The 27,859-nt window shown below is 39.8% G+C and overlaps 1 protein-coding gene across 24 annotated transcripts in view; it reads right to left on the bottom strand.

The window, feature by feature from the left end:
* The window catches only part of TCF4 (transcription factor 4), a 334,112-nt gene that overhangs the window by 142,843 nt on the left and 163,410 nt on the right, over positions 1–27,859 (bottom strand). For 20 of the 24 annotated variants that reach the window (XM_014570220.3, XM_075932639.1, XM_014570224.3 and 17 more), the window contains one exon: positions 26,730–26,794. In XM_014570220.3, the coding sequence (XP_014425706.1) occupies positions 26,730–26,794 (65 nt within the window). Of the gene's footprint in view, positions 1–6,930; positions 6,980–26,729; positions 26,795–27,859 lie in introns of all 24 variants that reach the window. The other 4 variants (XM_075932635.1, XM_075932638.1, XM_075932634.1 and 1 more) reach the window with 1 other exon arrangement.

The raw sequence follows: 27,859 nt of genomic DNA, 5'->3' as shown, positions 1-27,859 counted from the left end.
ACGTTCTGACGATGGAGATACTGATGATGGCATAAAATGTCTCACTTGCCGAATTGGTAAACTCATTGTTCTTCTTGTCTTCTTCGAGAGATGAATTTTTATTTAATAGCATTTTTTACCTAATCTATTTTTTCTATACTTTTTAGGTAAGCAAATTCCTCTTTAATTTTTATACTTAGCAACTTTTAACAAAGTTTACTTTTTATTTCAGAAAAATTATCAACATTCATTTCTTTTGAATCTTCATTCACTTCCTTCCTACCACTTCCTTCATATTTAGGCATGATGAGTTAAATTAATTCACACCCTGCTGTTTGGTCATCACCAAATGCATTTTTTGTTTGTTTTGTTTCGTAGTATTGATCTGTAGCTTTCCCATTTACAGAGAAGAAAGTATGGAAAATGTGACCGAAGTTTTACCAAAATGCTCAGAAAGGAGAAGAAAATAAACTTCCTCCAAAATCATATTATTTAAAATCTCATTATTTTTAATGCAGTCTTGTGATTTTGGGGTGGGAAGGACTGACTCATGATTTTTTAAATGCTTAGGGTTGAAATTATTGAATTTCTATTGTCAGAATGAGACACAGCTTCCTACCGTATTCAACACTGTGAACACTAAAAAAGGTTAACTAATACTGCATATTATCAGATACTATGTCCAGCTTCCAGAACTTTGAAGGCGAGCAAATCAAGTATTCACAATATTCGTAACTCCACTGACTTCCTTGTGCAACATCCAATGACAGCTGATTACACCTAGTAGATACATTTCTCCCTGTACACCCACAATTGATTCCAGCCATCCTCCTCCTCCCTCTAGACTTCGAGAAAATTCTATAGCTTTTTTTTATTACTAACATAGGTTTAAGAAGGACCGTAATGTTCTCCACTTCATTTTTTAACTTTTTGCTATATAGTTTTCATTCACAGACTGGAATCTGATCCTTATCTTTCTACTATCAAAAAACTTTCAGACATATGTAAACAATCTAGACTGAGAGACATTTAAAGAAATCCTTTCCTCTCCCCCCACCAAACATACAACAACCCAAACAAAACAAAAATCAGAAGAAAACTGATAACACCTGAAAAACGCACTGCAAACTGTCCTGAGAGAGAAAGAGAGAGAGAAGACACATGAACAGAGAAATTCATCCAAGATTTGTCGACACTCTCTTTGTAATTCTTGTTAGGTTAAGTTTTTCTGGTCCAGCAAAACTACACTCACAAGGCAAAGTCAAAAAGGAAAATAAAAATAGTTACATACCACTCTGGGGTCTCCCTCACGTTGCATTGTGGCAAACCCAGCTTATTACAGTTTACATCAGGCATGTCAAACAGGCCTCTAGTGGGCCGCATGCGGCCCGATCAAAATTTTTAGAGGCCAGCCATTACATTTTTATAAAAGAATAAAGTGCAGCCTGCTGGCCGCTTGGAACACGTGGCCGAGTGCAGATCACCCGGCCGCTCTGCACACGGCACCGCAGTGACTGATCATGACTGGCCGGGCCACTCAGCACTCCAGCGACTGCTGATGGCTGGCCAGACTGCTCTGCACATGGCACCCAGCACATGCTCATGGCCAACTAGGCTGCTCTGCGCACGGCGCCACAACACATGCTCACGGCTTGCTGGGCCGCTCTGCGCTGGGTGCTCCAGCACATGCTCACAGCCGGCCAACCGCTCTACACAGGCATCAAGCGCCTGCTCACAGCTAGCCACTGTTCTCATGCCACCCCAACGCCTGAGGAAGAAATGTGTGGTGATGGCAAAGGCTCCGGGACCCAGGCATTAGGTTGCGGGGAGAGGGGGCTGGGAGTGCCTGGCTCTGGGGAGAGGAGGGGGATATTTTGTTAATATTTTGGTTTTTATTTATTTATTCCCAAATAAAATCACAAAATGTATATTAATTTTATATCAATATGTCAATTTGTTGCAATTCCATGAATATTGTGTTTATGCAAAATCTCAAACTTATAAAGTATCTGAAATTTTCACAGAAGCCTGTTCTATTTGATTAACCACGGTGTATACTTGTTTTTATTTCAACAAAACAAGTTATATATATCATATACAAAATTAAAAAGTACCTTAAATGCATATTTAAATTTTAAAAAATTATGAGCAAATAAAAATTTTATACAAATTACTGTATTATATTAAAACAAGACCCAAAAAATTATAAAATATACCTAAAACATAATCTATAATTAATAATTATGACTTTCTGATACAAGTACATTTTCTTTGGTGGCCCTGAAAGCTATCAGTTTTTGTTTGTGCGGCCCTCAGTGGGCTTCGAGTTTGGCATGTCTGGTTTACATCCTCTAGCAGCTATAGCCACAAAGAGCTTTTCTCATATCCAGGGATTTCCAGAGTATAGTGTTGCTCTGGCCACATATTTACCCTTAGAAAGGGCTTCTACACTTGGACCCAGGGAAGCATGGAACTTTACACCAGATCTGTGTTGGCCCTTACCCTGGGAAAGTGGGTAAGTAAGAAGGCTTTATAAACCAAAAAGAAAGCTGCCACAAGAGTTTAGCAAAGGGGGTGGAGTGATGTTGGGAATCTAGATCATGGGGTATGTCTACACAACAAGACAAGGTTGAATTAAGATACGCAATTTCAGCTACATTAATTGCATAGCTGAAATCAAAGTACCTTAACTCGCCTTTTGATGTCGTTACACACTGCAAGAAGCCAAAGGGAGAACACTTTTCCTTCAACTTCCCTTACTCCTCCTGGAAGCAGGACTACCGGTATCAGCCGCAGTGCCCCTCAGTTCAAATTAGCGTGTCTTCACTAGACCGCTGATTTGAACCTGGAAGTGGCAGCTTTGATCTTCTCTGTAGTGGAGACAAATCCTTAGAGTCCTGCACAAAGCCCATTACTCAGGCAATCTCATCCAGGATGAATTCCATTCTGTTTGCCAATCAAAAGAGGTGCAGTTTTCTGCCATCAAACATAATAGTACCCATTTATTTTAGTTGTGCCGTGTAATCTGTCTAATGAGATATGATAGTAGCAAACTTAGACCAAAGTGATACAGTTTATATACATATCTCAACCAGAATCAATGTGAAGACTAAATGAGGGGTAATGACAGAATCCTTTTCCAGGGTAGAATAGGTGATACAGAGCTAATTTTTGCCCTCAGTTTATAACAGGCCTGAGCAAAATAGGGCTTGCAGGCCAGATGTGGCCCACCAAGCCACCAGATCTGGCCCGCAGAGGCAGTGGGGAGCCCCTGGCAGGCTCTCCTGCTTACCCCACAGCTGCATGCACTATGCAGAAACTCAACTGCAGGGCTCCGTTTCTGTTTTAAAACTGGAGGGGAGAGGGGAAGTTTCAGGAGCCGCCCTGCCCCCAGCACAATCCCATTGGCTGGTTTCTGGCTGGAAACCAGCGAATAGGAGCTGCTTGTTTGAATAATAGGCAGCCGAGAAGAACCATACCCCCCCCCCACCTCAGCTCCGTTATTCAACTAAGTACATGGCCAGGCAATCAGGCAGGCTGGCTGGCTGGGAAATGTTTTAAGCTCTGCAAGCCTTAGCTCCACAAGCAGGCAGGCTAGTTTGACTGCTGGCTGGTAAGTCTCCTGGCCACAGCTTGTTTCTGGCACCCTAACCCTTCTCTGCCCCAACCCTCTGCCTCCTACTCAACATAACCAAACCCTCTGTCTCTCTCTTACACCAATACCCCTCCCAGATCTGGCACCCCAAACTTCTGTCCCAGATCACAATATCCTCCTACCCTAGGTCACATCCCAAATCCCTTCACTCCAGTCCCCTACGCTAGGTCACAACCAACTCCTTCACCCAAACTCCCTCCCAGACTCCAGTCTCTCTCATGCATTCAAAACCCTTACACCAATCTCCCCTCTGCACCTAACCTACATCCCAGACCCTGCATCTCCTCCATTAATATCATGGAAGAGTGCAGCCCTCGACCACTTTCCAAAATCTTAGAGTGGCCCCCCAGTCAAAAATTAGTGCCCACCTCTGGTTTACACCCACATAAATCCACTGACATATATGTGGGCTATAAAAGGGATAAATTAGGGGAGAATTTGGCTTCTGGTCAATATTGGATCTGATGTTGATTGCTGTTCAGCTGTATATAATTAAGCTTTGTCTGAAGCATTTTTTACAACCCGGTGATGCTAAAATGGAGATCTGCCACATCATCATCCAATTCAACTGCTCTACAACTTCTCCCTTGTGTGTATAAAACATGCACCTCTTTTATGCAACAATTAAAATTAATCATTAAGAGACAGTCTTCCCATTTCTGTGTCCTCTGTATTTGATATATATATAAAAAAGGAAAATGTCTGCCTACTGGCACTTCCGTGCCTCCTCCCTAATATAGCACAGCAAATCATACAAAAAGTTAAGTTATATTAAGTGTTCCTATATTTTAAACATGCACTACATCAGAGCATTGGCATATGACGTAAGTGTTACTACGGTAACTACCACATAATATATACAGGAGTAATTGTCAAATAAAAATCATGCATGTTGGCATATAAATTAGAATGGCCTGATGGCTACAAAAAGGCTCATGCATCCTCCTGTTTTACTGTTTTTCTTATTCTTCTAAGGAATATTTGAATTTGCAATACCCAATTCCACTCACTCTCCAAAGTTTATCAGATCCTATATCCATCTGGTACTTATCAGCAATGTGGTCACTTAGTGGAGCTGATAGGAGGTTAAGAATGAGGGTTAATGAAGAGCAGAAATTCATACTGCACAATGAAAGAAAACTTTTTTTTTCAATTTTCTAGAGTAAAATATACAAAAATTGCAAGCAATAATAAGTCAGTCTATACTACTTTTCCAGTTCAAATGAGCCCTTTCATTTATAATTCAGTAAGTGTGTCCTAATCACTATTTGCCTTAAAATGTTTCTCTTTGGCAAATTACTTCAAAACCTAAAATAGAGCAAGTTTTAAAAGACCTGTTAACCTAACAAGAAAATTAACATCAGTCTTCCCTGTGTAAACATTTAACTATAAAGGGGTTACTACAAGAATACTGGGTCAATTTGTTTCTGACAGGGTAAAATATCCTGACATGCTTCAGTCTTAAAAATGTGTTTAGTAGCTGATTTCCCATTTTTAATTATATAATTATTTTCCCTTTGAATAGGAGAACACAGAAGAGGTTTATACAAATTCAAATTCAAATAATGTTTTTCAGAAATTATGAGTTAGCAATATTTTTACCCAAGAAAAGTTACATTAAGACTAAGAAAACTTCCCATCTTTAAAACAACAAATGAACAAACCAAAAACAATGTAATAATATAACTGCTTACAAGAATGTTTTTGTTAACTCATTACTGTGTGTTGGTTTCAAAGATAATACTATTCACACTGCATTGTTAAGAGTCAAGTCAGCCGATCTCCTGTTAGGAGACCCTGGGTTTATTATCCTAAGAGCTTGAGCATCTACACTTAATTATGCTGAACCAAGTCCAAACATTGATATCCCAAGCTTCCTGGAGCCCTTTCAATACGTGCCTGCTCTAGCCACTTGTAGTGCAGTGTGGAAAAACTTTGATTGTCCAGAGCACAAAGAAAGTTTTGGTCCATGGGATTGTGGAATGATTTTGGCAAGCACCCAGAGCACAAGTTCAGTGGAGCTGGTGTTTGCATCCTGAGTCCTAGGTTAACAAAGGCTCACACCTGGTGTTCCCTGTAATCTGAGTGCTTGTGTGGTCACTCAGGAGAAATTCAGATGCTGCCCAGCTTATTAGCCGAGCATCCATAGCTGGGTTTTGTGTTTCTATTGGTTGTGCACATGCCTCACTGCACTTAAAAATGTATTCCACATATAGATGGAAAAGATTAGAGGGTACATTGCTCAGACCCTCCATGTCTGTGGGGCCCTGGGAACATAGGTCTGAGTCTAAGGTTAGCATGATTTGTGTGTAGAGGAAAAGAGGGAAGGCTTAATCCTGACTTCAAACACTGGGCTTACACTCCAGTGTAGATATACCCCCTTATACAGAAGCAAGCAACTGTGTAAAATAATGTTATCCAGAGACTAAAGGCAATTTAAAAATCTTTTCATAATCTAGTATGTCTGACACTCAGGCATAAGAAAAATGTTCAAACATAAAATTCATATATTTATATAAACAAGTGGGAGGAGAAAAACAGAATTCAACCCCTATATTTGTATTAAAAACAGGAGTTAAGGAGTGGGACTTAAACCAAAAAGCAGGTTTGAATTGTATAAGGGGTTGGAAGCTGAGTATGTTTCATCCTCTACTCTCTGCGACTCCAAGGAAACCTTACCAAACAAGCACCATGTGGTTTGACTCAGCAAGCCATATAGGGCCCCATTGATCCTTCTCCTGCAAGTATATTAAAGAACTGCATTCTTTTTCTCCTCAGAGTGTTAACCTCTTCCATGTAGAAGAGATCTGTTGAGATCACTGTACCACAGTCTGCATGGACAGTACTCAATAACCTTTCTTTTCCACTGGAAGAAGACAACATGCACATCGGTGGATACCACTGATGCTTACTACTTGACAAAACTGCCTATCATTTATATGGCAACAGAGGTAGTAGAAAAGAGGACACTGTAGAAATTATACTCCTTAGAATCAGATGAAAATTCAAAATTATTTATCAAGGTTGTTTCTCTGCTCTTCGAATGCATGTCTGCAAACAGAATTCAACTCTTGTAAATACGAATACATTGCTATGCTTAAAAATATAGATTTGGTTTAGTCATGGGAGCCAAAACAGTACATGCCACACCATACAGTTATAACTAGCCTGCTTGTGAATGGTCTTATAGTTAGTTTAGCACTGCAGGAAAACTTCTGATTTAAAAATGTGCATGTGCTTTCAATTAAAAGCTTTAGAATAAAGATTTTGTTCCCATCTCTCTCTCTCTGCCTTACATTCTGTAGGCTGACTGCATCACACCACCAGCAGGTGTAGATTCCAATCCTATGGAGAGAGAAAAGAGGTGAAGTTTTATTGCCTGGGTGCATCTAGATCACCAGGTGGCTTCTTCATCTGTGCCAGACGCTTCCCATGTAAAACAGGAAAGAACAAATTCAACAAACTGAGAACAAATTTAGTGTACATGTTTCACCCCATCAAATCTTTATGATAATTTACATCTTCCTCTCCTAGCCAGCCCCAAAGTCTCTTTCTTGCTATGTAAATGCATTATACACATAAGGCCACCATTAAAAAAAAATCAGTATTTATGCCAAGGATCAGACAGAAGTAGCTGAGATACTTGCAGAATTTATTTGGAACAGCAGCAACTGTAGGATCTGTTGTCACGTGTTGGCTTTTTACAAATATAATTGGCACAATCACCCTCACACATGAAAAAATAACAATATTTTGCATTTAAATATACGTTTTCATCTGTAGGTACGTGTGCATTACCTCTGTTATATAAATGGGAAAATTGAGGGAGACAGGGTAAGTGACTTTCCTAGGAGCACACAGTAAGAGCTTGTCTACAAGCTGAATTCCACTGGTTTAATTTAAGGTGTATTTTTAAACCAAATGTAATTAAATACAATACAATATGGACACTTATTTTTCATTAAACTGATCTTAATTTACCTTACCTTAAACCAACTTTGAGGAGGGTCAAGCTAAACCAAAATAGGCCACTCAAGTGAAAATAAAAGCATTTACATAGAAATGCAGAGATTTAACTAAATGAGTAAAAGTTTCTATGTAGATAAGGCTTTAGTCAGAGGAACAATCAAGAACAGAATTCAGGTACTCTGTCTCCCAAATCTGTGCCTAGCCAAATAATAATTAAATCCTGAATTTGAACTAGCAACCTAAAGGCAGCAGCCCAATTTAAGTGAAATCTTCACTCCCCTAGGCAACACTGTGGTACAGGGATTAACTCCTTGGTCATGTTTTGGACAACAGCTGACAGAAAGAGGGAATCTGCAGCCAGTGGTCCTCTGCAGGAAGACTCAGCTGGGAATTATTCCAGAGGAAAAGTTTTACTTGTCAGCGGCAAGAGGGATTTTCAAGCCCTGCCAGCACAAATTAATTAACACCCTTGTTGTTCTCAACAGGGGCACAAAAGTTGCATGGACATAAAGACTGAAGACCATATATCACCACTTCCGGATCACAGGGAAGAAGTACTAGTAAGCGTAAGAACCTTGCCGTGCCACTGCCTGTCACGTGGGTAAGAGGACTCTGGGTAAAGGATTACAGCTTTCAAGCCTGTTAGTCTATCATCTTTCACTACCCTTCAATTCATTAAAAGAAAAATTAAAAACCTTAAACCTTTCTAATTTCCCACTATGCAGGATGAATTGCTCATCTTAGTGCAATTACAGTAGGTACACTTTGCATCCAGTTTTTGTCACCATGACTATTTATCTAACACATTCATTATAAAACTAACCCATATGTTATGACAGTATGTAAAAAAGGTAGAAATACCCTGTGCATTACATTCCAGACATATATTCAGTTTTATTAGACATTCTATGGATATTTTCCCCAAGATAGCTTTGAAAGGCAAGAATATGGAAAATATCCACTTTACCTGAACCATGGTGTTGACTAGATCTACTTTGCTAGTAAAATAAACAGGCGTTCTGAATAGTCAACCTACCCCCCTTTCAAAGAAAGAAAATAGTTTTTAAAAATGGAAAAGCCTATAAAATGCAGACAGATGGTCACATTCTGTCATTAACTTCAAAACAAAATAAAAATATTAACTTTCTCACTGTTGCTAAACATACTGCAGCAAGCATTATATGTCTGGCAGACATATATCTCATCTGCTGCAAAGACATAAAGACATACCTGGCTCCTCTGTTATTATTTATTATGTGGTAAGCAACAACAATGTATTTTGCATTCTTCAAAGCAACAGCACCAAAAAAATCCTACTCCAAATAGTTTCCAAATGAAACAAGATACAGAGAACACAGGTTGCATTAGGCTGCCCAGGAGAGAAAACAATCAACTGGAACATAGGTCTGTTCTTATTTTATGAATTCAGTTCTGTAATGCTCATAAGAAATAGGTCTTTAGGAGGGATCTGAATGAGAATAATATCATGACTGGCAAACTGTCAGAGGTTTGCAAAGGGAGCAGCATAGTACAGAGAAGGGGACACGAGCAGCACTGAGACCGATTTATTCCAACAACATCTGCTAGATAGAGAATCCTTCACCTCTAGGTCAGTTACACACAGTTTCACAATGACCAAAAATGTTTACTAACTAGCGGGTCATAGTTTATGGTTTAGTGGTTTTTGTCCAGCTCCTATCAGACAAGTATCCATATGACCTAAACCAAAACCACATTCAGTTCTAATTGACCATTTTATTGATAGCTTCTGCAAAGAGGCCAAAGACTCAACGGGAATAATCAACAGTGGCCCCAATGGGCAATTTATATCCCATGGTAGGACCTATGCACACTTGTATGATTAGTGAGGAAAAGTCTGCACTGCTGCCATCTCTGGAGTACCTGTAGTATGGTTAAGAACTTCAAATCTTTATAGCCGTCTTTGTGAATTCTTAAGAAGCACTAAATTCATACAAAACCACAACTTAGTAATAAATAATAACAGTTTACAAAATAACTTTCAAAACCTAGAAAATAGAGCTGGTTAAATGACACAAAAATAACTCAGAAATAATTAAATTTAGTTGCTAACAGAGAAAAAAAATCCCAAATATTTGATGAAGAGTGTTTGACCTCTGTAGAGTCTCCTGAATAATGAAAACTATATTCACAATTTTACTGTTCACAACTAACAGAAAATTAGTACATTGAACTATGTACAAATACTATCTGACCAACTCTACTAGAAAGCTAATGTACCCTTATCGGAAGAAAGTGCATACACTCTAACCAGTCAGATGAAATAATGGCAGGCCGGAATGACGACACCACCCTTCCAATTATGCAGTCTACAAACAAAATGCAGTTATAAAACGGAACCTGTGAAAAAGAGAACACTGACAAAAATCACACACACAGGAAGGGAGGCAAAAATATTCCTAAGCTACTGGTGCCTTTTTTTTTTTTTTTTTACCACTGACTGTTTTGTATTGAATTAAAACTGTTTAGTTAAATATGGTTCAGGTGTGAAGGAACTACTCAAAGGAGTGGGGGGCTGTGCTCCATCAGAACCCTACACCTGCCCATGGAGAAAGACTGGCACACAGAGGATAATCTGTGCACTCCAAGGTATAGAGATAATTGCCTACTCTCTGCATGTACTGAGAAGGCAAGATTGTGCCCCAAGATTGGTTGGTTGGTTGTGGGGGTTTTAGGGTAGAAGGTGAAATACCATTTCAGAGAGATTACATCCAGATGTTCCAAAGATCTACATATGAGATTGCCTGATATGTTCATTGAAATCTCTCCTTGCTGTAAAGTAATTGCAACTCTTACAGGACAAATAATAAACAAACATAACTTAAATCTGACAGATCTAGTCATTGGCAGGTGGGATCAGACCAGGAACATTGGTGAACCTCTTTCTATGAGGAAGAAGCCATTTTCTGAAAGAGCTCTTTCGGAAAAAGGAGTGTGGACGGGGAATAGAGAGTTCTTTCGAAAGAAGAGGAAAAAGCACAGGTGCCCTGGTCGTTACTTTGTCCATCATAATCACAGCTTAAATGTGAGATAGCATCCATTCAGTGTGGATGCTCTCTTTTGAAAAAGCAGATCGCTTTTTCGATGCACTTTTGGTGTGGACTCTCTTTTGGAAGAAGTTTTTTCAGAAGATCTCTTCCGAAAAAAATCTACAGTCTAGACATAGCCTGAAAGTGATAGATAGAGATACACACCTTGTTCAAGTCTCTACTGTGAGCCAAAAGAATATGACTTATGTGTAATTGGGTTAATGCCTACCTCTAACACTGAATTACTGTTCTAAGGTAGGTGTAATGGAGAGGGTACTGTTAGAGGAGCAGTCTTTCAGATATCAAACTACGATCTTTCATCTCATCCTCTGTGCGAGGGGAAGATAAAGAGCCCAAAACACTTTTTATTAAAAGAGGATCAAGGTCAAGGCCTACTTTCCCTCTATTTGAATATAGATTCCAAGTGCTCTTCAATTCACAAATAGCTTCCTCATTTATCTACACAGTCACTGCACGTTGTTGGATGAAATAATCTGATATACCTTAATTACTATATGAAGCAATAATTTATTATTCATTGGATGAACTTGTTATTAATTAACATTTTGGAAGCATTACAGCTTTGCAAAAAAAATTCACAAACCACAGGCCTGATTTTCAGTACCATCTTAGTTGGCCCATCCATTTGGATCAGGCAGTTTTTCAAGTAAAAACATTCCATAAGCAATTTTGCACTCACAATTATTTGTTTTTCAATTTAAGTCATTTGCATGTTCAATCACCTGATTTGTGGGTGCAATCAGGTACTAAATTACCTAAATTATGCTTGCAAATAATTGAGGATGCAATTATTATATATGAAAATTATGGGCAAAAAGGAGGGTGGGTTTTTAAACTCTGACCACACATACATACATACATACATACATACATACATACATATATATATATATATATATATATATATATATATATATATATATATATATATATATATATATATATATAAAAAGGGTTCGCTATGAACTTCAATGCTAAAATGCAACCACCACTGAGAAACTGGCAACTTTTAGTCCAGTAGTACAAGTCACATTTCACAACAGCCTTTTGAGAGAGATACGAAGTAAAATATCATTACCAATGAAAGCAACAGGAACTCAATGTAGCGTAGAAAGAATTTAATAGCAGTGACAGCCAGTATGCAACCTAACTTTTATCTGTGGTAAAAATATTGATTAAATAGTTATTTTTTACCCATGCTTCTTAAAAAACTTAGTTTCCTATTGTGAACTGTGCTGCATGTGAAGGTCCTACATCTTCTTTTACATGGTAATTAAGTCCACCTAAAGCTGCCACACACATATTCATCCTATCTGCAAAACAGTAGGTAACTCACATGCCAGACTTAGATGATGGCAGAACAGTTTTACTTCTATGTGGGAGAGAAACTATCTGAAATGGTCTGTTAGAAAAAGTATGTGCCAAATACCAATGAGATGACCATGGGTGGAATTTGGAGGAGAACTGACATTTTCAGAAAATATTACAGTATTTAGCAGAAATCAATATTAAAAAAAAACGTATTAAAAGTAACTAGGGGCCTGCTTGCTATGCTCGCCAACCCCCCCCCCCCCCCCCCCCCCGCCACTGGCTGTTTTTGCAGCCAGAGAGCCTATTAATCTTGTACTGAGTTCAACTGCACTTTCCATGGCCCCAAGTCACTTGCGTCCTTCTCCACTCTCACCCACCACACCTCTGGACAGGCCCTTCTACCCAAACACTCTTGACCCATCCTGCCCACTCATGTCCTTCAATTGCTAGCCAGTCCCTCCCCACATGCATCCTTACTGTTCCTTTCCTATCTGCCAATAAAACAGTCCATGGCCTACAGCCCACCTCCATCTCTGTCCTCCATTCTTACATCCCCTGGGTCAGGGAGCTAAGAACCCCCTCCTGGGAGGAGCATGGCCTTGCGGTTCCCATCCCCAGGCAGCAAGCCAAAGCTCATCCAGCCCCACCCATGCAGTCCTGCACCATAGCCAGCCACCACAAGGGGACACGGTTCAGTGGTTGCTTCCCCTGAGCAGGGAGCCGCCAGGGCTGGTCCGGCATGCAGGCAGGCCCTGCGTCGCTTCCCCTGTGGGCCTGCTCCCCTCTGGCTGCTGGGAAGGCCCCCAACGTCTCCAAGTCCAGCTGCCTCAGACTTCTACCTGGGGTCTACCCTGCAAGCAATGGCAACGGTCCCATTCCTGGCAGCAGGCTCATCTGAAGTGGTGCCCAGGCCCTGGATGGAATTGCTCCCTGCCCCAGACATCTTTCAGGGACCGACAAAGCCACCTGGGCAGATTCCACTCAGCTCAGATTCCACTCAGGGCACTCCGGTCTGACCGCAGCTTTTCAGAAGCCAGAATCTGCCCAGGCTGGGCTGCCAGGTGGCTTTGCCAGTCTCTGAACAGTGTCTGGGGCAGGGAGACTAGGTGGGGACGGAGTCTGTAGGATGCAGAGCGACGTGATGATGTCATTCTGTCGTTCCCCCAAGAACATTTTTTTTATATAGAGAGAGATTTCAATAAAATTGCCAAATAAACCTAACTTTGTTGCAATGAATCTGAACTGGGTATCTGATGTATTTAGGGAGCAGAAAGTTGGCCTTTTTGGAGGGAAGAAAGGTCTCTGGCTTATTAAGGAGTCAGAGAAAGAACTTGTTAGCTAGCTGCCAATGTAAACACATTTGAGGGCATGAAAAACATTGCAGTCTTCCATTGAAGGAGTGCCAAAGATTGGCTGGTGATGTGCACAAAGGCCAAACTGCCTAATGGGCACGGGCCATTGTTGAAATCATCCACTTTGGATTTTGCAAGGATATCAGGATTTATACACTTACTCTCAAAGAAGGAAAATTAAGAAGACAGATGATCTTTAATAAGCTGGGGTAGTTAGAGCATTGATTTTTACATTTCAGCCAAAAGACAGCATTCCCATATGCTATACTTGTATGTTAGGGCACACAATTCTGACTCAGATAACTGCCACAATTACTTCTTATAGCACCTTGACTTTTCATGTCCCTGCTTAGCAAGATCACAACATAATGTGGTGTAACTGAAGGTTTACTCGGCATTGCTCGGGTCCTTTGCTCAAATAAGTTTTGCTTTTCTTCATTTTAATCATTTTTCTGGAGTGGGGCTGGGGATGAGGGGTTCAGTATCCAGGCTGCCCCAAAGAGAGAACTACCCCAGCCCTCTCTCACTGCAGCAAGTGAGAAGCGCCTGTCCATGGCCACTGAAGCTGCAGTAGGCACAGCCATGGGAGGGGTGCATGTCCCCCATTTGGGGAACAGACTTCTACACAGACAAACTCTCTAAAACATGAAGTTGATCGCTGTCCCTTGCTCCACCCCTGTTAGCCCAATCGGGTTATAGCTGTTCTGCTCCCCATCTCTGGCTTCTTACTGCTCCCCATGATAATTCTACAGTAGAACTGTTCCTACTCTTGACTCGTCCATTCCCATTTTATGAGAAACAATCAAATCCCATTGTCCTGGTGCAACCAACCCCTTACCTTTCTTTAAATTATGGTAAGAGGAAGCTGCATACCAAATTTGGTGGTCCTAGCTCTTACCGTTTAGGAGAAGTTCTTGAACAAAGGGACTCACAGACGGATGGACAGACAGAGACAGACAGACAGACGCATATTTCTAAAATATATAGTAAAATTATTTGCAGTCATTTTCAAATTCAAGGTATCGCAAAGCATCAAATCAATATACACCAATGATGGGTAACCTGACACCCAAGGGCTGCATACAGCCTTTTGAGGTTCTACATGTGGGCCATGAGATATTTCCTTTACTGCTGCCCACTCACAGGGTTGCCAGATTCTGCTAGTTTGTGTTTGCATCGATTTTTCGTACTGGTGGTACTGAAGTGACACACACTTAAAGTGAAGTGCGTGTTGATTGCTACACACAACATTGACTGTGATTGGATGCAGAGGAGGCACAACCCTCACAGTGCTGCTATTGTTTAATCGGTTCACCTCATGAATTCTAAATATGCAAGTGCAATTAGTAAAACTGCCCTAGCCCAGGAGACGGTCTTGGTTATGATAATATTGCAGCCCACTGAGACGAAGGAGGGCCACTCATGAAGCCCATTCACTAGTTCAGGTTGCCCATCACTGATATACACAATATAATATACAATGACTGCAGCAGCAAATAGAACAGCCATTAGCACTCATAGTACACACTTATTCCTGAACACTGTAAGTAGCCACATTATTGGTGTACAGGATATTAGTATTTGGAAAGTGCTTAGGGAACTTAAAGCTTTACCAAAATAGCACTTGGTTTAACATCTGATCCAAAGGACTGCACTTTAAGAAGTAGAGCATCTCCCTCTAAAATGAACATTTAACCAGATAACTGATTAAAGGGGGGCAGGCAGGCTGGTGTGCCTCCTCCCCCCCACCCCGGCAGGGGCCACTCCACCCTAGCTGCTTTGAGCTCCACTTGGGGCAGATGAGGTGGAACAGCCTTTAAGAGGCCAGGAGGCGGCGGGGGGGAATGCTCTAAATACTGGTAAACTATTACCCAGTAAGCATCACCCGATAACATAACCTAGTGCAGACTATGAACTTATGCCTTTCTAGCTTTGATTCAGGAGAACACCAACTAAACAAGCCACACATACATCAGAATTTAAGTTTGTTATTTTTACAAGTTTGTCTCACAAGAAAACTTTTTTTCTTACGTTACTAATTTAGTGTTACAACATAGATCAAACCACAATACAATCATGGCTCCAGGGTGCTTCATGAAAACTGGAATTGATTTCAGGATCTGGAGTAACATTTCTGCCTTCCTAAGTGAGACAACTCAGCAAAAACTGTGACAGGTGGCAATTTTATCTGAATTAAAACTATTTTGCAAAAGTTACTGAGTTAAAACCTGGTTCTACTCAAGTCAATTAAAGTTTTGCCATTGACATCAATGGGTCTTGGATTTCACTCACTGTAAATAAATTTAAAGACCTTGAGATATGGACATGTCTTTAAAACAAAAGGCATGAGGAAAAGGAGGGCAGTCAGACTACTGGGCAGAGTTACTCTACATGTATTTATGACAGAAATTCCCCATAAAACTTTCATTTCACTTCCAGAATACATATTTTAGAGCATTGCTATCAATATTTTGGTGTTTTTGTAAACACATTCCATAAGCCTACTCTATTATCCCGAGGGAATCACAAATGTTGTGTGATGCTGTTTGCACAAGTAGTGAGTTTAGTAGAAACTTTGAACACAATGTAAATTACTAGATTCTTTTTTAAATAGAATTGTACCTTTAAAATGCAACACAACTTATAACTTATTTCATACAGACTCCTACACTAGCTTATATTGAATAAACACATTGCCTAGCCAACAAGGTTGTAATTTGTACACTGACAAAAAAATCCTTCCGTATTCTTTGAGGGCATTCACACTTTTGTATCTAGACAAAAATATATGGGTTAAGAACAGATATATTGTGTAAGCCTTAACCCTTAATTCCATTGTTTTGTGAGATATCTTTTCTGTCACCGTAATACATTTGTATGCTTTTTATATAGGAAGAATACAAAGGAGAAAATATAATAAACATCTCTTGCCATCAAAGTGTAAAGAAATCTAGTTATTTGACCCAATCAAAAATGTACTTAGTGATTTGTAATAGGAGAATGAAATGAACTCAGTAAGTCTCAAGAGTCTGCAATATGATCTCCACAAAAGGTAGCTTGCCAATTTAATTGAGGTAGGAGTTATTTAATTTTTTTTATGTACAGGTATAGTTTCAATAAAACTACATATGCCTATAATACTGCAATGGCAGATGTGTCTCGATTATTAGAGGTGGGCTCTAGGGAATTTATACAATGGATCTTGAAATCTGTAAGCAGCTGTTTGTAGAGGGTGGAACATTGTAACACACACACACATGTTCCTTAAGTGCAGTAATGTTTTGTTATTTTATTGCAGGTGTATTACAGAAATGAAATTTAATAACTTATTGAATACAATACCAATAAAACTGAAAGATTCTGTTCCCTGATGTTCATGAAGAAAATACAAATTAGAAGCAGTGAGTTCACATAGACACACACAGTGCTTGTTGCCACACTCACTGAAGGAGTGTTGTCATTTCTATTAGTTTATTGTTTAGTATGAATGGGAGTTTGGTCCATCAAAACAAAAACAAACAGAACAAAACAATAGCAACTCACAGGATGCTGAAAAAGTCGTTCATGACCAATTCAGGGGAAAGAAAATACATCTGAATGCATGTCCATACAAGATTCAGGCATGCATTTGTAGGGTCTGTTGGATGCATGAAGTCCCTGTGTATTGCTATAAAAATAATGTCCTAATAACAAAGTACTTCTTTAATAACTTAAAACATAAATCTGCTTTTTACAATATGCATCTGTCTAAATCTCACACTGCAGGACAGATGAAAAAAAACCACTTTTAAAAGTAGGCATCACATAAAAAAAATCCCTTATGGTCTTCCTCCTATGTTTAACAGGCACCTTTACAAATTATTAGAAATGCTGAAACAATGAAATAAGTCACAGTGGAAAAGAGAAGTCTTAGTACTCACAGGTGAAGAAACTAGGTGAATAGTACTGCATCCCATTTCCTCCTCAGCACAAGAACGCTGATAGTTATGCAAGAATTTACACTCATTTGACGCCCCCTTTCATAAGGCGGGTTGGGGGGGGGGTGTCAAAATGCTGGACTGAGTTAACTCTGCATGAGTTTACCAGAGAAATTTCCCACATCTTTCCTTTCATTTCTATGATACTGATTTTAAAGAGCTGCTAGCAATATTTTTGCTATTTCTGTAAACATGTTCCATATACTTACTGTTTATGCTGAGGGAGAAAAAAAATGTTAAAGGCTATCAATCTATCTATTTGTAAAATACTGGGAGGGATGCTACACCATTTCATAGACCTCTTTGGCACAGGAAATTATCTATAGAAGGGAAGAAAGCCTTATGAGGCTGTTGTAGAGGAGAAAACATGTCTTTCCCTTCCCACACACAGCCGTCTGCAGAAAGGAGGATAGCAGTCTGATCCGCCTCCACACAAGTCTGCTCCAGTTGCAGAAGCCTTACCAGTGACAAAGAGAAGATAAGATCCGATATGCAGGTAGCATGGGGAGATTCAGAAGATGCTTCCTTGCTGTCCAGTTCCCACTCTGCAATCAGTAGGAAAATCCTATATATGCTAGTGACCAACCTCTGACATGGACTGACAGGATGAAGGTAGAACTCTGTGGTAGTGAGAAAAAAATCATCTGAAGGAGGACACAGGGCTTTTGGGTACAGAGTTCATGTGGTGAAGATTCAGGTAGTAGAAGATTTGTGTAGAACCCAAAGTGGTATTTTTTATTTGAGTGAGAGAAATCACTATGTCCTCCTCAGCATCTGTCCCCCATTCCATGCAATGAGAGCAGGTGTATGGAAAGATAAGAGCTCATCTTTTGCATTCCTCAGAAGAAAGATGCAGGGGGTACAGGAGGATGAGGAAAACTAGGGCAACTTGAGGGAACCAGCATGAAAGGGCAAGGAGATGGGAGAGAAAGGTAGATATGGGAAGATGGAGACAGCCTGATAGGAAAAAATGAACTTTGAAAAGGCTGAGGGGGATGTGGACTTCAACATCAGCCTGCCTTCAAATATCTGTCTGATTCTAGATTCCCACCAGTTCTGTCCTTTTTTCAGTTTCAACTCTGTTACGCTCTTCACACAGACTATGTCTAGACTGCAAGCTTCATTTAGAAGAAGCTTTTCTGGAAGAGACCTTTCAGAAAAGCTTATTTCGAAAGAGAGCATCCACACAGCAAAAGTGCAATGAAAAAGCAATGTGCTTTTTCGAAAGATAAATCAAGGTGGACTGTATCTCGCATTTAAGTTGTGATTAGTATGGACGAAGTGGCTACGAGGGCACCTGTATTATTTCCTGGAGGTCTCTTCTTTCGAAATAACTCCCTCTTCTGCACCCACACATGCCTTTTTCCAAAAAAGCTTCAATGGAAAAAGGCTTCTTCCTCTTAGCAAGAGGTTTACTGCCACTGGAAAAGCCCTCCCATTCTTTCAACTGTTGAAAGACCTCAATGGCAGTGTGGACACAAGTACTGTTTTTCTGGGAAAAAGGCCATTTTTCTGGAAAATGCTGCAGTGTAGATGCCCCCCGCAGTTTCTTACCCTTCATCTATTACCAACCTAAACTCTCCCTTCTATCCTTGCTGCACTCACCCTCTGCCCCATCCATACCTCCACTATCAGTGCAACACAATAGGCAGCAAAGGAGTGGACTTTCGGGTATACATAGTTTCCTCTCCTTCTTCCCTTCTTGTACCACCTGAAAGTGCCCCCAAGCTAAGTCTAGACTGCAGGTTTCTTTCGGAAGAAGCTTTTCCATAAGAGATCTTCTGGAAATGCTTATTTCGAAAGAGACCATCTACACAACAAAAGCACAATGAAAAAGCAATGTGCTTTTTTGAAAGATAGCATCCACATAGATTGGACGCTATCTCACATTCAAGTTCTGATTGCTGTGGATGAGTGGCCACCAGAGCACCTGAGCTTTTTTCTGGAGGCCTCTTCTTTCGGAGGGGGGGGGGGGCGCGGAACCCTCTTCCCCATCCACACATGCCTTTTTCCGAAAGAGCTCTTTCGGAAAAAGGCTTCTTCCTTGTAGAAAGAGGTTTACCGCTGTTGGAAAAACCCCTGCGTTCTTTCAACTTTCTGTTGAAAGAACACAACTGCAGTGTGGATGTAAGTGTAGTTTTTCCAGAAAAATGGTCATTTTTCTGGAAAAACTCTGCAGTGCCCCCCCCCCCCCCCGCCAATTATTCATGAGTATTTATGAGCAGTAAAGTGGAGAGCAAGTTCTGACTTGCTGCTTTAGCAACTGGAAGAAACTGGGGGGGGGGGTAGTAGGCATGGCACATGTTCATGTAAACAGCCTCATATGGAACATTCCATTGCTTCAGGCACAGAGGACTTGCCCCACCAACAAGCAGAGTATTTTGTGAGGTTGTGGGCCTGTTTAGAGCATGCAGGCAAATCCCAAATGCAGGAATCTGAACTGACAATTCTCAAAGGAAAATTGTGCATATGGTGAAAGAGAGAAACCGATGTTCCTGGGGACAAGGGCTTGAAGAGAGGGCAAGGGACTCAGGACTTCTAAGTTTATCCCTTTTTTATCAGGATTGTGGTATGGCTATCAAGTGTTATTAATGTAAATATCTCAGTGAAAACTGGACTCTCTCATCAGAGCAGAAAGTTTGGTGCTGTACGCCTGTCCTTTGGTACCCACAAAAAGAGTGAAAATGAAGAAGCTTTTTTTTTTTTAAATGAAACACTTCTAGTAACATTCATTCACACTGATGCTAAAGGAAAGACCATTTCTGTTTCACGCCCTGTCAAACTTATCATTTATAAAAACTTTTATAACCCACAAAATCTTATAACAGGCTGAAACTTGGCAAATTTGTTCTCATTTTGGATTCGGTTTACTTATAATTAGTTTTGAAACTTTTTAAGTTACAGGTGAATAAAATAGTACCATAGGCTATTTTGGCATCTTTTCTTGTATTGCAATTATAGGATCTTTTACCAAAACCAGTTTCAGTCCTCAGAGGTGGGTGAATCTCCAAATGACTTCCATGGGCCTATCATCAACATCAAAGGGAGAAGCATTTCCCAGGCCAGAAGTTAGCCACCTTTCCCCCTAATGTATTAGTAAGAATAGCTAGTCACCTTTGAATTGTTTTATTTTTTAATTAAAATTGTTAAAACTGAATATTGGCTGCTGTGCATCTGTTAAAAGACAGCCCTAAATATTCAAAGCACTGTGACTTCCATTAATGCCTGTAGGAGTCATGCTGCTACAATCCATATGCTACTTTGGAAATTTAGGGGGTAATTCTGAAATACCAGGCTGCTTTTACATTAGTGCTTTAATGCTCTTTCTTCATTCATGATTTTTTATTAACTTTTGCTTATCACATCTCAGTGGCTCCAGACTATTCACAAATCACCACTGACATAATGCACTAGTCAGTCACATCAACTATCAGCTGATTAATGGATCCATACTACTGAACACAGCATATCATTCTATGAGTCGAATGATAATGTTTTGCATATCTACAGCACCTTCCATCCAAGGATCTCAGTATTTTATAAATACTGTTGAACTAAGAAAACACCTCTCCTCATTTGACAGATGGGAAGCTGAGGCACAAAAGTGATTAAATGATTCATCTATGGTCACACAGCAAATTGGTGGCAGTCACAAACCAAACCCAGATATCCTGATTCACAGGCCCATTAGAACATGCTTTTGTTTCCTCTGGAAACATATCAGTGTCATCATAGTGAAGTGAACCTCCTCCCCCCACTAGAGCTGTTGATAAAATAAACATTTATATGATTTGATTTTATGTCACAATAATTTCCTATAACACTTTCATACCTGCAGCTATTTAAACTTTATTTATAAAGTGCTGATTTAGATTAAGCTCTTCGGGTCAGGAAGCAAGTGTATTGTTTTACTTTGCGTAAAAGTTAACCATCCAACAAACAATAAATATTACTGTTAGACAAACAAACGTTATAGCCTTTCTAAATGCCAACACACTAAAAATCCCCATTTGGGGAAAACAATAAGCAGGACTGCATTAAGACAGAGGGTGACTTTCTGGTCTCACTGAAAGCAATGGAAATTTCAGTGGAGCTGAGATTTCACTTAATACTTGAAAAATGTCTGGGTCACGAACATAGAATCAAAGAATACTAGAACTGGAAGAACCTCGAGAAGTCAAGTCCAATCCATCTAGAGCATCCACGACAGGAGTCTGTCTACCCTGCTCTTTAAAAAAACTCCAATGACAGAAGATTCCACAACTGCCCTACACAATTTATTCTAGTGCTTAGCCCCTCTGACAGTTAGGAAGTTTTTCCTAATGTTAAACCTAAACCTTCCTTGCTGCAATTTAAGTCCATTGATTCTTGTCCTGTCATTGTTAGGGATGTAAAAGAGTACTCTTCTATAATAGGGGCAGCAGGGTGTGGGGAAGCAGGTCCCAGTGCTGGGGAGAGGTGGCTTGAAAGGGTCCCAGGCCTGCCCTACTGCAGCTCTGCCCTTTTAAACGTATTAAGAGTCAGGGAGCTCTTATGACATTTAAAAGGCAAAGCTGCAGCAGTCCCAGAGCCAGCACGAGTCACCCATGGGGGGCACTGCAGAGCTCCTCCCCTTATCGACTAATCGTGTAGTCGATACAAATTGTATTGACTACACGATTAGCCAAATACCTGCTCCTTAATATCCTTAGTCATCACAGATTAATTTTTTCTCCTTTCTCCGTGTAACAACCTTTCAGGCTTGTTTCATAGATTTTTCCATATTTAATGGGATTAAATGATTCCCACGAGGGACCTCTGTTTCTGTTCCCTCTGTAGTCAGTGGACATTTTGCTTTATCTTCAATGGCATTAGATTAGGCTCTAGTCTTAAGTCACCATTAGATAAATAGGCTATTGTGTGGTAGAATCTGCATCTCATACGCGACAGTTTAGGCATTTGCTGGTGCTATTTGGGTGAAGAACGTTTTCTTTACGAATATAAAAAAATATTAATAAGGCAGTTAGTCCAGTGTTGCTATCCTACTTGGTCCAGGAACTCACCTAGACAGAGCACTAGATCTGGATCATATCAATAGCCATCAATTTACCTTTCAGAAATCAACAAAAATTTTCACACTCCTTTCATGCTTAGCAAGCAGGTGCACGTGACTATGTCAGTTACTCAGGAGTCTGAGACAAACTCAAAGACCCTTAGCTTGTGCTGTACTGCCTGTGCTATTACTCCCAAACTAGATGTGGTGGGATGGTGAAACCTTCCCAGTAAGGACACAAACACATCCCAGAAAGCTTCTGATAGGTATTCAGATTCCCGATAGTCCTCAACTATTGATACTTTATTGCTCCCTGATAGTTCTATTCTCTAGAAGCCTAAAGACAATGGCTTATCCTCAAGATTAAACTACCAACTTCTGGTACTGTGCCAGGATCTAATAGGTTCACCTGGTAGATATTTTTCTCCTTCCTGTCTGTATGTTGGTGATTTACTTGACCTGCTCTCCTTTTCACCTTGCATGTTCTTTATCCACGGTTGGAATTTCCACGCACAACCTAATTTTTGTAATTCTTCCTCCCCTCCTCTCCCCTCTTTCCAGAAGCTCAGGGGAAATTCTTACAAGTGAGAAACCTGTGAAAGCCTAAGGAACAATGGGTATTGCAAAAGGGTGGTATGGTAACTACCTCGCTGAATCCTTTGTGTATTCAATCTCTACACACTTCCAGAGCATTGTTTCAAGGTTGCAATTAAACTGTTTAATAAGGATGGAACTGATATTCATACTAATTTAACTCTAAGTAAACCTGGTTGGTCCCAAGATCCATGAGGACTTCAATTAGTAATCCCAATGTGGAAAATATTTCTATCCGTTATCCTGCAGTGACCAGAGCCATCACAGCGATAGGTGTGAAGGACTCCAGGTACCCAGTGAAATAATCAATCTACCCTTTTCAGAAGTCTGACAATACCTTTTATACCAGATAAAATGATATATGACATTGGAACTAAGGGGCTCAGTAGTTTCCTTTTGGTTCACATATTCAGAACTCTAAGCGTGATGCATGGAAGAGAGTGGTCTCTTTGCTGGTACCTGGACATGGTAAGTCACTCAATTGGCACTCTAAGGCCTTGTCCCTCCTCAGATGAACCACAGACAAAAAGGGATGGGACACTCCAAAGGGGGTCCACCCATCTTGCTGAGTTAGAAGAGAAACTAATTATCAGTGGCAGGTCTATTTTGTCTGAGAGTCACCATCTACCTAGTGCAATACATTCTTTAGTAAGAAAATAGAAGGATTCTGCTTCCTGTTCCTCCCAGGTGATTTTCCAGTTTACAAGACACACCAGGCAGTTCCTCTTTAAGGGTTTCCTCAAGTTTACCGATTAGTTACTCAATCAAAAGAAGTTGCTAAGGAATCAATGCTAGAAGCACTCTGACACTTCCGGAGAATATTGATGGTAAGGTGGTTATGGCATGGATGTAGGGCTTGTGAAATCTTGGGTGAGTTTGTGGCTCTGTAATAGCCTTCCTGCATAACCTTGGTCAAACTACTTAACCCCTCCATGCCTGAACTCCTAAAACACCCTTTCCCCCACTCTTTACCTATTTACAGTGTAAGCTCTTCAGGGCAGGGACCATCCCTCACTATGTGTTTGTACTGTATCTGGTACCATGAAGCGTCAACTTCAGTTGAGTCTCTGAGGCAGGACCATAGTGTAAGTAATAATATTTGTGCCTGCTTGTGGGAAAGTTCTCTGCCCCACAGGAACTCTTATTTTCTGAAGCTGGCTCCAGATTCAGGAATATAGAGATCTGTGCTCATCCATCACCCTTAAATCACTTCAGTGAATATAAGGATTACAGCACAATTCAAGGCAGCACAACTCTTTTTTGGAATTGTGTCTTTCTGGATCCCCGAAATACTTCCCTTACATTACAACACAATGTGAGATAGAGCTTAATAATAACAGAGTGAAAGAGAAAATGAAAAATACTGTCAAAGGAAAAAAGATATATTTTCAGATAAGAGTTAAAATGATAGAGAGTTAATGATGAGGAAAAAAAGGAAGGTAATTCTAGGTGATTAGGGCTGCAAGGAAAAAGGCTTTTGTACCCAGAGTGATAAGACTATATGTACAGAGAAAACATATGATCAGATGAGTGGCAAATGAGTGCAAAGATGTGGGCTGATAATAGAAACAGACCAATATAAAGATAGAGAGATTTTAAAACAAGGACAATACTGAACTGGAGCCTAAAAAAATAGATACTGATGAAATTATAAGGCTCACCATATTTTCTTTTCTGCTTTTATTTGCTTATTGTAAGAACATCAGTAATTCTGTAATTTATATCAAATACACTAAGGCTCATTTTTAAAGTCTATAGTGGTACACATAATCAAATATGTATTTACAGGTAAGTGTATAAATATGCCTATATGTTTGCGCAAACATGTATTAAGAGGAATTCTTATCCTTTCTGTCTGCTCCATATAGCATTTAATAATGTATAGTTTTGCTTAAAACAAGGAAAAAAATATTCCCTAATTATCCCTTTCAAATTCAAGCCCAGTATACACTATTTTGTACATAAAGCATAAAAAAAAACCACAACCAATTTGAATGATAATTTCACACGTGAAGAGGCCTCTTACTCAGCAGAGGAAATCTTGATGGCTGTAAGGACTCATGCCAATTCCTACTAGTAAGGGAAGAAACAGGGACAAGCAACACTGTTGTCTCATTGGCCAACAAAAGGGGCCCCACTGAAAATAGTTTATTCAATCACCATCTGCCAAAGGGAAGCAAGTTGTCAGCCTCCTTCTCCCCAAAATTCTAATAACTTCTGCCTTGGCTCTGAGAAACCAGATACCTCGGAACAGACCTTCTGCAGGAATTGAAAGCTTTACACTAGAGACTCAGCACAGAGAGGCTTGTTGCCCAAGCTATCCACTCTGAACATTTGCACTCACATTCCAAAGATATTTCCGTTGCACTGGAATGGCTGCAAATGTCTTTCCTGTGGAATTCTTTCCAAATACACCAGGATGAACTGCACTTTCTAACATGTGCAGACAGTGTTCAGTCCCTGACCCAGCCACAGTTGGTCTCATCTCAACAAATCTTTAGCGGCAGAACTGGATGGAGCTGATGGCATAGCTGAGTATGCTGGAGAGTTAAAAGTTGAAATAACTAACAGATGTAGGGAAGGGCGTGGAATGTCAGCCTTACACAATATAGTAAATATGTGTATGTGCACTTTGAAGGCAATATTCTATTTAATTATTGAAGCTGTTTACCTTTTTCTATACTAAATTAAACATGTTTTCCTTTAATTTAAAATATATTGTTTCCCTGTATTAAAAAATTATTAAAGAACTTGGCCATATGATGGGAATGAAGGGAGCAAGTACTCTCCTTTCCTTTAGGGAAATAATATGCTTTTTGTGTGTGTGGCAGAATTAAAAAGTATAAAGCTTTGAATTTTGAAAAGGGTTATTAAATTCTTTCAATAGTTTTCCGAAGTAGAAACTGGTGCACTTATAAAAAGGAAAGGAAGCTTAGCAGTGTTCAGAAAACAAAATGAATTTAAACATATGATTAATACTGCTACTGAAATTAAAAAGAAAGCATCTTTTAAAAAAAATCAATTGTCTTGAAACAAAGCTTAGACTTTTGGCTATTGATAGTATTTTTAGACTCAAACTCTCTGGAGAGTTAAAAGTATGCAAATGCAGAGTGCACAGAGGCACAAACACACACTCCCTATACCTTTGTATTACATTGGCATTTTATTATTTAATTAAACTACTCTTATTTTTCTAGCTCACGCATGCTTCCCTTGAGACGGCTTTGCTGTTAGCCTGCTGGCCTTGACTTCCAGCCAAAAACAATTCAGAAACAAAAAGGGACAACAAATCATATTTTCACAGACATTTTTATCCCTCAGTACAACCCTGTTTTCACACAACATCATACAGACTCTGTGAAAACTATAATTTATTGCAATAGCCATCCAAAACCAGGGTTTGACACATGCTCTGTGGTGTGTTTCCACTTTTATAATGTCTTAAATTGTGCCATTAGGAAAGGAACTGTTATGCTGAAACAGTATAACATTATTTCAAAGAACAGTTATCAATAGTTGACAATGACTTAAGAGATCCTAATAGGCTGACTTAAATACTAACAGAAACCAGTAACTGTATCACCCCTTAAACAGCTCAGACAGAAGTTACCACACACATTTGTAGATAAAGATTATTTCTGGGAAATATCTGTTTGCAAACAGTTTTGTGTATCATGGACACACTCTAAAATGGATAATCAACTTTACAAAGCAAAGCTAATTTATCAGGCTATTTATCACTATCTTTCCACTGCATAGATTATCACTTACCTGGTGGCAACCTTGTAAATTTGAGTCTCTTCCATATGATGAATATGAACCCCTTTCTGTTTTACCTGCCAATAAAAAATAAATAGATGTTTAAGTGTTACAACATTGTTATTTTTTCTCTATATATCCATACTGGTGTTTACATAAGTAAAATAGGCACTTCTGACCACGTACTGTACGCAGGCAACAGAAAGGGTTTAACACTTTATTCTGGTATGATAACGTGGAAATTAGCTTCCTATCTTAGCCATATTGCTCCACACACTTCCTAAAACTCTTAAAGTTTAAGAGATTCTACCATTTCTCTATAGAAATAGACTTCTCACCCCCTCATCAAAGGTACTCTTTCCCTCCTTCCATCTCTCACTCAGAAGCTGAACAACTGTGGATTTAGTAGTAGTAGTAGTAGTAGTAGTAGTATTTACACAGCAGGCAGGCTACCTATATTGTGACCCCTGCATAGTAATTCCCATTGATTATACGGACACTGGTGAGGCTGGAGCTAATCAATCATAGGCTCTCCAGATGGTGAACTTAACAAAGAAACTATTCAGGATTCTGCATTTTTCTTTTTTTTTCCTAAGAGTAAATTCCCCCATGATCAATGTGATGATGGAATTTTCACCTGGGAAAGAGAAATTTGGTTGGAAATTTGCCATTCTCCACCAAAGCTCCGACTACACCAGCAGTGCTGGGACTTGAATAGAGACCCAGTGACTGCCAAGACTCTATGCCAACCTTAAGTGCCTCATTTTTTTCCAGTGGGCCTTTAAAACAGGGATCCAATAGTCGAGCTATCACACTTCCTATAGGTATGCCATATTTAAAAGTAAAATAAAGATCCTTTATAAATTGAGAGACTGGTCTTGAACAAAATCAATCAGGAAAGAGGCAGCTGCGGCAGAAGGCTAAGTCGTAGCTGGGTAGCACTACAGCATGTGCAAGTGGAACAAAGAACAATCAGGAAGGTTGGTACAAAACATACTGGCATAAAGAGCCCCTGAGTTGGTGAGGATAATAACAGAGGGATGGCAGAATGATTATCAGACAAAATATACAAGAACCAATCAAAAATCACTAAGGGCACTGTTGTGAATTCTGAAGCTCTTGTTATATACAGAAACATATAA

The sequence above is a fragment of the Pelodiscus sinensis genome, chromosome 6 (genome assembly GCF_049634645.1).
Source record: "Pelodiscus sinensis isolate JC-2024 chromosome 6, ASM4963464v1, whole genome shotgun sequence".
NCBI classification, from domain to species: Eukaryota; Metazoa; Chordata; order Testudines; family Trionychidae; genus Pelodiscus; species Pelodiscus sinensis.
This window is presented reverse-complemented; position numbering and strand designations above follow the sequence as displayed.